Raw genomic sequence first — 13,106 nt, 5'->3', positions numbered from 1 at the left:
AAACCCTAAACCTTTGAAATGATTAAGAAAATTTGAAAAAATAAAATTAATCATCTTACTGTATCACTGACTGGACCATTAACAGGGCTGTAGATATAGTAGTCAGGATTAGTAGGAACAGGTTTGAACCATTTTTGGACAATATCAGAGAATTTGTTCTTCACCAGGTTGTGTGATCCTTGGGTGAACTCACATGGATGGTTCAGTACCACCTTTAACTTTGAAGTTGCTCTAGGGAACTGAAGCTCTCTTGGAGTTAATGTTGTCTCATACTCTTCTGGTTCCCTACTAACAACATTTTTATATTTTATAAGTCTGTCTTTCAATAGTATATACAAATAAACCAATCAATATAGTAGTTGATTGCTATAAGAACTACTAACACAAACTATATAACGTGCCACAACTCATTTAGTAGCTAAATCCATGATATGAAACACTGGCCTTTAGAGATTAACATTTTGGGAGTCCATACTGATACCCCAATGTCTGAAATACCACAACATTCACCATAAATTTACTACATCCACATGGCTTCTGAAGAAGATATAGGACATCTTTACATAGCTGTCAAAATGAAAATGACTCCAGAGGATACAATACTTTGAACATTCTACATTGCTCATGACATCCCTTCGATATTCCAATGTATTTGTCTGCAATCTTAACACTCAATTTTAAAGTCATTTAATCATACATATTGGTGTTTGTTCTGGAAAAAAAAACATGCCATTGATAAAATAAATATAAATGATTCATATTAAATTTTCTACTCCTTAACTACCATGTTAATACATCTAAAACAGTAACTGAGGAAAAGGACTATTCTACAAGAAGTATTAGTTCCCTTAATATCAGTAACACTCCAAAAATACCCTAAAATACTTTCACTTACAACTCCTCTATGAAATCACTGAATCTAACAGAGTGTCTTCTCGGATGAAAGTCCTCCTCTCCCTCACTTTGTACACTCTCCCTCCTGTTAAGGTCAATGTTGGCTACCTCCACTACCCTCTGTAGATGTTGACATGAGGATAGGAGGTATGTGGTTATATCAGTCTCGATAGCCAGAGATTCTTCACAGATGTTGTTGATGGCAGCCTCTACATCATGTTTGTGGACAAACAAGTCCTGTTGGATACTTTGGTATACTCCTGTTGATTTGAAAGAAATGGTTTATATTTTCATTATGTCAATGAGTTCTAAAGAAGTCTTACATGTACTTTAGATAAGCTTACCATGTATATAATGTAATGATGATATATAAAGATCTAATACAACACACATTGTAAAGTCATGTTTCATTGGTAAAAATATTTCATTTCAGGATAACAATTTAAGGCCAAAATTAGGAATTTTATGAAATGAAAATAACTAACACTGAAAAAATTTTCAGTCTTTCTTTCATATCCTTTGTGAGTTCCAATTTTTTTAGGAGTTTTAAGGCTACTGGATAGCCTGCAGATATATCTGACTGATGCATTTGAATATTTGTTGTTTGTCATCAATATTGATTTGATGATTGCAAATATCTTTTTACTGGATCTACTAAAGCCTCGCCAGTATACTTAATATTTGCCATCATCAAATCCATAACTGATGCCTCCAAATCTGCATATACAATACAGTTATCTACTTTAATGTCGTATTTGTTAAAGCATTTATAATTACTCATTCCCTTTATATGTTGTGGAAGTTGTATTTGGAGTTAAAGAACCAACTTATGCTATATAGTGTGGTTCATGTAGACTTTCTTTTCTCTACCAGTGTTATCATTTGACAGGGAGCAACAATATTTTTTTCACTCACCATTAACAAAACATGAGTAATACATGTCAGTTAACATACTGCATTGCTGTTTCAGTGTAGCCTCATTTTCACTATTAGAGCTTTCTGTCAATCTCCGCTCATGGGCTATTCTCATCCATTTCATATACATCGTAGCCTCATCACAACCTGGAGTAATATCTTTCTCAAAAGACGGAATTTTAAACATAATACTACTGAAGCTTTCATCTTTATCTGTTTCAGAAAAGGTTAAATCTTCAAAAATGTCCTCAGGTAATTGGAAGGTCCAAGGATTTATCAAAATGTCCAGGATATTTGGGAGATAGCATTCATACACATACAATGGAATGGTAAAATACTGACTTAATTCTTGGGCAATGTCTGGCTCTTTTAAAACTTCATCTCGTTCATCTGTCAATTCATTATCACCTTGTGAAGCAGATGATTTCTCCTCACGTACTTCACTAGAGGAAGAGCTACCCCTCTTTCTTTCACATTTTGTATTCAGTAACACCAAGTCATTAAAAGATTCTGGTAAAATTGTCATATATAATCTGTTATTGCAGTAAGCTTTGGCATAACAGCACCACTGTGGAACATTGTCACAGTGGCTTGAAACATCACTAATAGAAAATGGGATGGGTTGTTCCTCCAAATTTCTTGACCGTTGCTGAAGCAGTTCTAAGAACCTTTTACAATCAGTTTTTGATAAGGAGACTTTCTTGTGATTTGATTCAGCCAGTTTTTCCAACAATAATTGAAAAAGGATGTTGTTTGAACCTTTAGCACTTTGGTCATCAGTAGATGCTGAAAGATATTTTTAAAGTAATTTCTTTTCAGGAATAAATTGCTTTGCGGGTGCAGCTTGAAATGACTGAAGAGTTTCAACCCTGAACAGTTGGGGCAAATATGGACACACCATTCAAACTTGATACAGCTTTGAATTTTTATTGTGATAAGACATTTGACACAGGATATGCATTTGACCCTTTCTGGCCCCTAATTCTTAACATCCCCGCAAAAAATACAAAACAAAACACAAAAAATAGCAATCTCAGTCTCCTTTTGAGGTATGGCACCTTGTTGTACAATTCAAAATCTACTTAAGTTATTGTATGGACATCAGGAGAAGGCTTGTTTCTGGCTTCTTATTTCTAATTTGTTCAAGTCATTGCCCCCAGAATTTATCCAAGCTTTTCTTTGGTGGTATGGCACCTTGTGGTACAAAATTAAAATAATTATATTACTTATAGTCAAGTTATTGTTAATAAATCAGGAAAATGCTCATTTCTAGCTCATTTTGGCCACTCATTCCTAAACAGTTCAATTCTAAACTCTAAAAATTAACCCTAGTGTGACCTTTGTAGTATAGAATATTGTGGAACAATATCACAGACATCAATAAACTTTTACTGGAGTTTCAGAGTTAAATTCTATAAAATGCTTGTTTTAGCCACTTTATTTACCCTTATTCTGAAATGGTTTGTGCCATAATCCCCCACATCATTACCAACCTTCCTTTCATGGTTTGGAACCTTGTTATAAAATTATGTCAAGATTAATAAACTAATATCCATTCCATTGCACAAAAATTAAATGTCTACCGACAACAACACTTTGAGTTGCAACAAACAAATTAATTTTAGAAACCTAATTTGTACGTACATGTACTAGTAATAATTTCTGAAATAAATGTATATATATTATAAAACTGAAACAAATTTCATTAAATTCTGTTAATTATTTGTATTTAATTTGTATTTAGTTCCTTTTTGCCCTTTAAATGTGGCTATTGTTCACCTCTCTAATTTAAAAAAAAAAGGACATTATACCCCACTCAACTTCAATGCGTGAAAGAAACAGAGATGAGTGCTCCTTATCACTGAAGTACAAAGGCTTTGCTTAGAAAAAGCAGTAGGAAACTGAGCAGGCAAATTAATGAGGATGGAATCTGTGTAGAGTACACAATGAACAGAAATGCAATCCACATCATGTGACACAAATATCAAAATTTAAAACGAGCTAGAAATAATCTGAAGAATAATCCCCAGCTTCAGATGGACTTATATAATGTTCAAAGCTGAAATTGAATTATCTCCCTTTGCAGGCATTTGACTATACGGTAATTGTATTTCTTTATAAAACTTCTTCAAACTCCATTGAGCGCTTATGGAGGATTTTCAGCATATTAAACATTTTAGTAAAATTATCTCATTTTGTAGACATGGGACAATTATCATTTCCTTCATGCACACCTTTATTGAAGTCCAATCATCCAATAAATTTTCATCAAAAATAGATTAGTGATTTAGGAGGAAATGAACTTACAAGATATGTGGACAGACTGACAGACTGATTCCTTTATACCTTCAATTTTTTTTGTAGTGGTTCATTAACATAATAGGGCAAAGGAAATGTGTACAACAAAGAAGACTGATAGCTTAATTACGAAGCTTTTGGTCAATTTTTAAAGAATCCTTTCCTCTGAAACTACTGAGTGGATTACATCAAAATTTAGTTACAAGCATCCTTAGACTATCTTCCTTGATCAAGCATAAAACAAAGCAGTAATGCTATTTAAGAAAACAGTGTACTGTGAAAGTATTATTGTTTGTAAGGTACCAATTTTCTTGGTTTTTGTGGGTAGGCCAACTTGGTTCCCAACAAAAAGGAGATTTCCATTGAAGTGTATACTAAAACGTCAAAACCACAACTTCAAGAATCCAGGAACTTGTGTTTCTTCCCTAATCCACGAAAATTGGCATCCACAAATTAAAGTACTTTCATTTTATAGTAAATGGTTTCAAATCACATCTCCAAAACTATAAAAGATGTGACTTTCATCTTCAGCTTGAAAGGCTTTAAAGAAGTCTTTGTTAGGTGGAAAATGCACAACATCTCCTTATTCAAAGTATCCCTTAGAATGACATTTTTTAATTCTTTAATGAAAACCATTATAGATAAAAAGAAACTTACATTAAATGAAATGGCTCTCCTGACAAGCCCCATTAAATTTTTTATTTCGTTGGAATTCCTACAGGAGTTATTGTCCATGTGAGGGCAAAATGATTATTTTTACTGTTTATTTGTTTCTCTCCTAGATTCCATAACAGATAGAACAAAACTTTCATAAATGGCCAAACAAAATCACCATTGGGTCAGAGTTTCACAAATATTTCTTGTAGACATTAAAAGCCTTATATGATTATTTTTGCTGCTTTTGACTTAAAACTTAAAACTCTTATAGATACAAACAATTTTGTGCTAATGATGTATACCATTTGAAAAGGTCTACAAAAACCTTATTAAGTTAAATTTAATTAAAACTCCTTTTACAGAATCTATTCCATAAACAGCCAAAATTTGACATTTCTTTCGGATTTCTATTATTTCCACCTCTAATTAATACTCATTACATGTGTATACTTTCATTTAAATTCAATGTTTCTTAGAATGACAACATGATGCTATCTATTTAGAGTGATATATGGAGAGAAAAAATAGAAGCATTAATTCTCAAGCAAAATAATTGCATTTGTTTCTTTCATCACTGTGAAAGTGTCATTGTTCATGAAGTACCAATACAATTTATTTGATGTTTGGGTTAAACCATGATATCTAAAATCAGTTAAAACTATTCTTGACACACAGTGAAACCTTTCTAAACCCCCTTTTGGAATTTAAAATTGAAATTAGTTCTGTTTAAACAGGTGTTTGCTTTACCAAGGTTTAAACTGATATAATGTGACATTATTAAGTGCCTGATTTAGACAGGTTTTCACATTATTAAGGGTTCAGTTTCGACAAGTATAAGTGAATAATATGCACTAAAAATCAAGGAAAATTGAAAGACTTAGCAAAACCATGAACATAGATATTCATGAATAAAAGTAACTTCACAGTAACTTCTTGTAACCTTACCAGACGTAGTACCTAAAATATACCATAGCATTGATGAAAAACATCACATTTATTTGTTCTAATGGACCAGTTGAGGAGAAATCTTGGCCCGATGAAATCAGGATAAGATAAAAATAGCAAGACATTAATGATTATTTGAAGATTTGTATAACAGAATTGGACCAGAATCAGTAATCCACTTCAATTACTTGTCTAGTTTTATGGCAAAATCATTTAGTATGCTTGACAATAGAATATGACCTTCTTTTGTCAACAGGTTTAACATGGAATGCTCATGCTAAACTTTATTTTTATAAGGAAAAATATTGAAAGAATACTGCAAATATGATTCTATCTCAAGGAGCTTATGAAAAGTACTTTTACATTCTTTTTACTAAGCTCTAACTTAACAGTTATTTAAAAGTTATGATGAATTATGATTTTTTTTCAACAGCTGCAATTTTTGGAGTAACCAATGCAACAGAAGAAAAATGATGCATCCTAAAAATTTTAACAGTTTATACTAAGAATAGAACCAAGGATCCCTTTCACTGCAGGCTAACACTAACTAATCTAAACGAGAACATCACTAGTGTAGCTATATAAAGTAATTTTAAACTGATCTTTTTGAGATAACATTACTAATAGTTAAAGAGTACCTTGACCAACATATTCAAAATTAGCAAATCTGAGAGAATTGCATTTGTCATTTTTATGGCAAAACTCTTCTATGATGAATACTTATGTTGATAAATTTTCAGCTTAAAAGGCATAATTACATGTCGACATACTGTAAACAAAGCCCTGACCATTACAGCATATGACAATAACCGATCTCCATAATTTTTTGTAGCAGGGGTCACCTTGTGACTATAAAGTGTTTTACCAAGCAGTCAATTTACTTTTGATTATGGAAGTACTTGCGTTTTGTTTGTTTTTTTGTTTGTATTTTTTTCCTCATTATCATTCTTGATAAAAATCAACCCTACCTTATTCCTTCTTCAGGAGATGTGTAAAATGCTTTAGTTATGTTTGTATTAATATACAAAAATAGGACATCTAATGGGACATTAAATGATACCCTGCCATGTTGTGTTGAACTTGATATTTATGGACACATGCTAAATTGCAAACATTACACAGAAACAACTCAATTCAAACTATTTTTAGACTCCCATTAGCCCATAAGAACTAAATTTCACCATTGTTTTATCATTCAAAGAAAGATAACTCCAAATAATCAGGAACAGAAAAATTTCTACACATCATTTTCTAAGCTTGGCAACTCTAATATGTGGGGGAAAAATGGTGAAAAAAAAGCAGCTGAAAATGAAATTCAAACTTTATCTAAACTTCATAATACCCAAGAACTAACTTTTACAAGTCTTTAATACTCCAAGAAAGATAAATCCAATTCATTTAAAAGTTTTGGGGGCATGGGGCCAGGCATGGGGCCAGGCATGGGCTGGTTAAAAACAATGTAAAATGGCTGTAACCCTTGTGTTACCACATTGAAATTCAAACTTGGTCTGGTAAAAAACAGTACAAAGTTTGAAAAAAATCCTTTGATACCACCTTAAGTCATCATTCAGGGACAGACAGACTCAACTACAAATTTTTGGAGGGTATCACATAATATAAATGCCGAATTAATGTTTGAAGATTAATCAAAATAAAAAAGAAGGACAAACTAAAAGATGGACAACCCTATTTTGAAAAGTGTAAAGAAAAAAGTGTCTATTAATAGACCAGAAGTATCTGTTGTAACAGTAGACCTGAGGTATCTATGGTAACAGTAGACCTGAGGTATCTATGGTAACAGTAGACATGAGGTATCTATGGTAGCAGTAGACATGAGGTATCTATGGTAAAGGTAGACCTGTGGTATATATAATAGTAGACCTGAGGAATCTATGGTAACAGTAGACATGAGGTATCGATGGTAAAGGTAGACCTGTGGTATATATAATAGTAGACCTGAGGAATCTATGGTAACAGTAGACATGAGGTATCTATAGTAAAGGTAGACCTGTGGTATATATAATAGTAGACCTGAGGAATCTATGGTAACAGTAGACCTGAGGTATCTATGGTAACAGTAGACCTGAGGTATCTATGGTAAAGGTAGATCTGTGAATCTATGGTAACAGCTGACCTGAGGTATCTATGGTAACTGCAGTAAAAATGTACGTCAAGTTGTATAAAACCATTGTTTTCATAACCATGAGTGAATAGAACAGACAGTAATTATTTAGATTCAAATAATGATCATTTAAAGTGTAACAAGCTTGTGTAATGTGCTTTTTTTCAAGCAGTGAATTTGTTTTTGAGGATGTATGACTTTTGACCCTTTTCTTTAGTCCTAAAATTTTGTTCAGAAGTTGTTTAGTAATTTTGTAACTGAAAAAAAGTACATGTATAACATTTTTTAGTTTAACTCCTTTTGCCAGAATATATATTTTTATGATATGAATAAAAAAAATGAGATTGAATAAGTAATAAAGAAACACTTGTTGATCCTTGATATACAAAGTGCTACTGCAAGGCTACAGGCACTATTCATTATTGTACTACCTATCAAATTTCGTGAGATTATGTAGAGAAGTTTCGGGGAAGTTGTGACACCTCAGTTGTATACCTAGAGCATTCTAAAAAGAAAATAACTCCCATTACCCGCAAAAATTAAAAGCATCAAATTTATACATGAAATGCACAACTACATATGGTGTTCTTCCTATCTACCAGGTTCCATCAGAATCAGTTGAGAAATTTCAGAGAAGTTGTGATGACAAGCTGCCTCAGTTGCATATTGTGGAAAACTTTTGATTTCACAGGGACATAGCTCACACATAAAATTGAGGATAAAAACTCCCTGAAATTATGCACAACTGTATAAGAAGCCTGTAGTGGCTTACTTTTTGCCTGGTCACTTAGCCTCATACATATACAGTCTGTATTTTATCACAATACCCTAATATTGTGTACCAGTATATATATGAATGTGATTATACTTCTTTAAGTTTTGTTAATAATTTTTTGGATGTGGAAGACTAAAAATGAATTCCTGCTGAGTACTATTATAATGTGTTTCCTTCTGGGTCACTCTGAATTTTTTAAATATGCTCAACAGGGTATCGGGCCTAATGTTATTTTCTTATATAATTGTTAGACTGATATTGTGTGACCAAAAAATTGTATGACCTACAGAACATGTATGTAGAGAATGAAATCTCAGCTTGCTGACTTTTAGATAACAGAGATAATAGATCAAATGGAAATGCCATCTGGTGGATGTTTGGTGGAGTTGTCTTCTCCTGTTGTTTCTGGACACCAGCCTGAAACTGAGCTCCATCTCCACAGAAACTGCAAAGAACAAATGTACAAATAGTAGTCTTTTTTTATTCTTCAATTGTTCCTTTAATTTAATATATAAAAATATCATAACTTCTGTTTAACATGTGTTTAACCAAAACACATAACAGAAAATTCCTATTCTAAAATGTGATACATGTACTAATGAGATAGTGAATGTGATGTCCATTTATATTTAATACATGAACCTTTCTGAGCATGGTCATATACCCCACATGCCCTTCCATAGAACATTCCTCCAAAAAAGTAGATCTTCAAAATTGGTTTCTGGAAAATCAATCCTGTCAAAGCTCTTAAAGATACTGTAATTTAATTTTAAGTTTTAAAGGAATACAACAAAACATTAAGGTGCTATCCAGGTGGCAAGCATTTAAGTACCATTCTGTGTAAGAATCAGGCAATGAGTGCCACATCATTTTTGCTCAATTCAATCTTTTCTTCCTTAAACCTCTTCAATAATCTAGCAAATAACTGAAAAGCTATTTAAACTTATCCTGAAGCATCTGTGATATTTTTTACTGGTTATATAGGGAAAAAATGTCGGAAAATTTTCCAACTATATTTCCCTAGTGCACTTTAAATAAATTTGACCTATCAATATCTTAAAAAGGCAAACTTTATACTGTTATGGTTATTTCAGAATGTTATGAGGTTTAAATATTTGGATTATAAAATAAAATATATTTTTTTTCTTCATGTGTGACACTTTAAACACATTTTGCTTGGTTCTTAGACAGAGACGTACTTAATATTTGATTTCATCTACCTTGCCATCCCTCCAAAAAAGTGGACCCTTCTATGGATTTGTTTGAAAAATATCTACCCCTTTTACTATAACCAACGTTATATATATGCAAGTTTGAAGGAAATAATACAAAAATGAAGGTGCAATCCACCCGAAAAAAAAAAATACCTTCCATAACTTCATTGCATAGGCTATAATTGTTGATTCTTCATGATAACATGACTAAATTATCATTTCATTGCAAATTACAAAACATTAATTCTGTGCAATTTACTGTAACTCCAAGGAAATCATCCTTCTTGGTCCATATTTTAATTTACAAACATGACATACATGTATATAGTTTGAAATTACATGTATTGAAAGATGATTGTGACAACAAAATGAGCTTTATCAGATAAATGATTTTATCTAATGGATGACAAAAAAAATAAAATCAACAATAGAGCAAAGACAACAGCTGATGCTACGTGGTGGAATAAGTATAAATACACCTTTAAAGGTCCAGTGATCTAATGATATCCTGAATAATAGTACTTTATAGTGAATACAATGATGACATTTAAGGGATAGAGATAATCTGTCTTTAATCGAATAAAAATCACCTGATGAACTTCCTTAGATAGTTGACTTGAGAATTGAGAAGATAAAAACTTTCTATCTATATCTATTAAATTAGGTAATATGGTTTTTAATTGTCCAGTTAAGTACCAAGAGAAGTTCTTCAGGTAATTGACATTAGGAAGACCAACTCTATCTCCTGAACATTATCATTGTATGTGCTGTAACTCTACTATACCTTCCACTGTACAACCAGAAAAAATCTTCAGATGGAAACACTGCATCGTTCTGACACACCCAAACCAAGTGCTCAAACGTCACAAGACAAGAAATACATTCCTGGTCTACAGGGAAAAACTGAAGAAAAACATATTGAGAGTCATATCTTTTAAAACTATTGTATATAATGACAAGTTTCATAGAAAAATATTTATTGGCTTATTCTGTCAAGGCAATGGAGTGGGAAATGAAATATAAGCTTTGTCAGCCCACATTATTACAGCTCTATTGTTAATATATAAAACAGTCCTATTTTCTAACTTGGAATTATTGGAGCTATCAATCATTAGGTTTTGATCGAGAAATAGGTTGTTGCAAAGTATCTAAACATGATATCCATATCATTAAGATGATATCAACAAAAACACTGGTTTATGTGTGGGAAAACCAATTCCAAAAAAGAAAATCTACAAAAAAATTATACCAGGTGAAATATTCACCTTAATAATGTTCCTGACAAATTACATCAGGTTCTTGGTATGTTAAAAGTTTCATTCACTCAATATCAATTACATGTATAATTGAAATCAGAAACCAATTACTTACTGAAACACCAGTATAATTATGCAATAACATATAAAAAAGCTTAAAAAGATAATAAATTTAATAAATAATTTATTTAATTCTGATACGACATTGAGTTAGAAAAGTCTAATTCTGTACATAATGAATTTTTTTTCAGAATTGTTTTGTTACCTAAGAAATTCCATTACATAGCTAAACCATCATATCATTCCATTGTAAATGAATAACCCTTAAAATTTATATTGAACACCTGAGTGTCATTTTAATATGAGGACAAATCTTAACATACATGGATAGAAAACTATGCTCAGATAAATTTCTAATCAATATTTCAAATCCACCAGTTCCTCTGTTTGTATAAAATAGACAATATTCTTGCTCAAAAATGTATTTATCTTTAAGTTGCAAATTTCAAAGAACTTCAACACATCCTATCAATAAAGAACAAGTTCCTGCATATGCAGAAAAAAATTACAAATTACAGAAAAAACATAACCTATGATTAAATACTGATGAACTTTTACAGATAAGGGTTAAATATATCAGTTGTTAGCTAATTTTATCTGTGAAGAGATAGGGTGAACCATCCACTAAGAGGTGTCTAACGCTACAAGATGGCTGACATCAAGTACTATATAAACACTGGTAATCACACACGTAACTTTCCCAGGCAACCAACACTGGACATGTCAGATCGTGTCCCATGACTGAACAGATAACGCTAAAACAACACGAGACGATCTGTCTTAAGGTTGATGTCCAATGACTATGTTGAAAGTTAATTCACAAAGATAAACATTATCTATAGTGTGTCCAGTACCCATCTTCACTGGTGGATTTTAAATCTGCCCAATTATTCAAGCACATGTCTCTGTTGTGATGTATGCCCTAATATAAATGGCTCTGCATTTCTTTTCTCCATATTCTGCTTAATTTTGGAGTCGTCTTGTATTTTAATAGAGAACTACTGTCTAAATTTATTGGTCATATTTTCCCTGCTATTTCTTGATTACACATGCTTTAAGATCATCATCTGTTAGAAGCTTGAATTCCTGTTATGAACCCATGTTATTACATATACATGTACAATGCACTGACAATATATTGAACTTGAATATACAAATATGAAACATCAAACTATAATATGTAATAGTAATTATTCCTCAAATGTAATCTATACAAGCATACAGGAAAAATGTTAATGTATTTAGTGTAAGAAACATAAAATGAGATTATTGCAAAAGTAATATATCTTCACTTATTTGTGAAATTAAGTACAAGTAATTGTGCATAGTGATTCACTGCATCAAAGTGCTATCTGTCAAAAATAATTAAATTTCATGAAAATTATTTTGACAAAAGATTACTGTAAAAGTACTATTGTTCATGGGGTACCAATTTTTTTGCTTTTCGTGGGTAGGACAAACCACAAAATTTGGTTCCCAATGAAAAGGAGATTCCCATTGATGTGTTAACTGAATACCTTAAAACCATGAATTCAAAAATCCATGAACTTGTGTTTCTTCCTTAATCCACGAAAATTGGTATCCAGGAATAAAAGTGCTTGGACCGTATGCTATAGACTACTCACTGTGTTTGGCTATCCAATTCTATACTTCACAATGGCAACAATAGTTATCCATACCCAAGTTAGTTATTCTGGGTCCAGTGTTAGTTATAAATCAGCTCAAGTGTTTGTTAATGATGAGTCTAGTTGTTAGTTAATAACAGAGTGTTGTTTTAATGTTCAGTGTTGTTAGTAGGTGAGCACCTGCAGTTGGAGGAGTTGAATCTCATCCTTTAACTTTATGATGAGATAAAACCCTCTCCACTCCAAATTACACCCTATTGTATGCTCTAAATATCCATATTCTCTGTGTGTTATATGAATCAATAATGACATACATAGTTGCAATTAATTCATCAAAGATCTGAC

The 13,106-nt window shown here is 32.0% G+C and overlaps 1 protein-coding gene across 2 annotated transcripts in view; it reads right to left on the bottom strand.

Moving 5' to 3' along the window:
- Nucleotides 1-13,106, bottom strand: part of LOC148629811 (KICSTOR complex protein SZT2-like) — an 84,895-nt gene that overhangs the window by 30,179 nt on the left and 41,610 nt on the right. Inside the window, exons 21-25 of one of the 2 annotated variants that reach the window (XM_088557570.1) lie at nucleotides 10,605-10,723; nucleotides 8,894-9,051; nucleotides 1,810-2,595; nucleotides 896-1,154; nucleotides 60-288 (exon numbers count right to left, since the gene is read on the bottom strand). In XM_088557570.1, the coding sequence (XP_088413696.1) occupies nucleotides 60-288; nucleotides 896-1,154; nucleotides 1,810-2,595; nucleotides 8,894-9,051; nucleotides 10,605-10,723 (1,551 nt within the window). The remainder of the gene's footprint in view (nucleotides 1-59; nucleotides 289-895; nucleotides 1,155-1,809; nucleotides 2,596-8,893; nucleotides 9,052-10,604; nucleotides 10,724-13,106) is intronic. The other variant, XM_088557579.1, reaches the window with a different exon arrangement.

This window comes from Perna viridis, chromosome 1 (assembly GCF_037379345.1).
Source record: "Perna viridis isolate PV_CMFRI_1.1 ecotype Kerala chromosome 1, ASM3737934v1, whole genome shotgun sequence".
Taxonomy (NCBI): Eukaryota; Metazoa; Mollusca; class Bivalvia; order Mytilida; family Mytilidae; genus Perna; species Perna viridis.
This window is presented reverse-complemented; position numbering and strand designations above follow the sequence as displayed.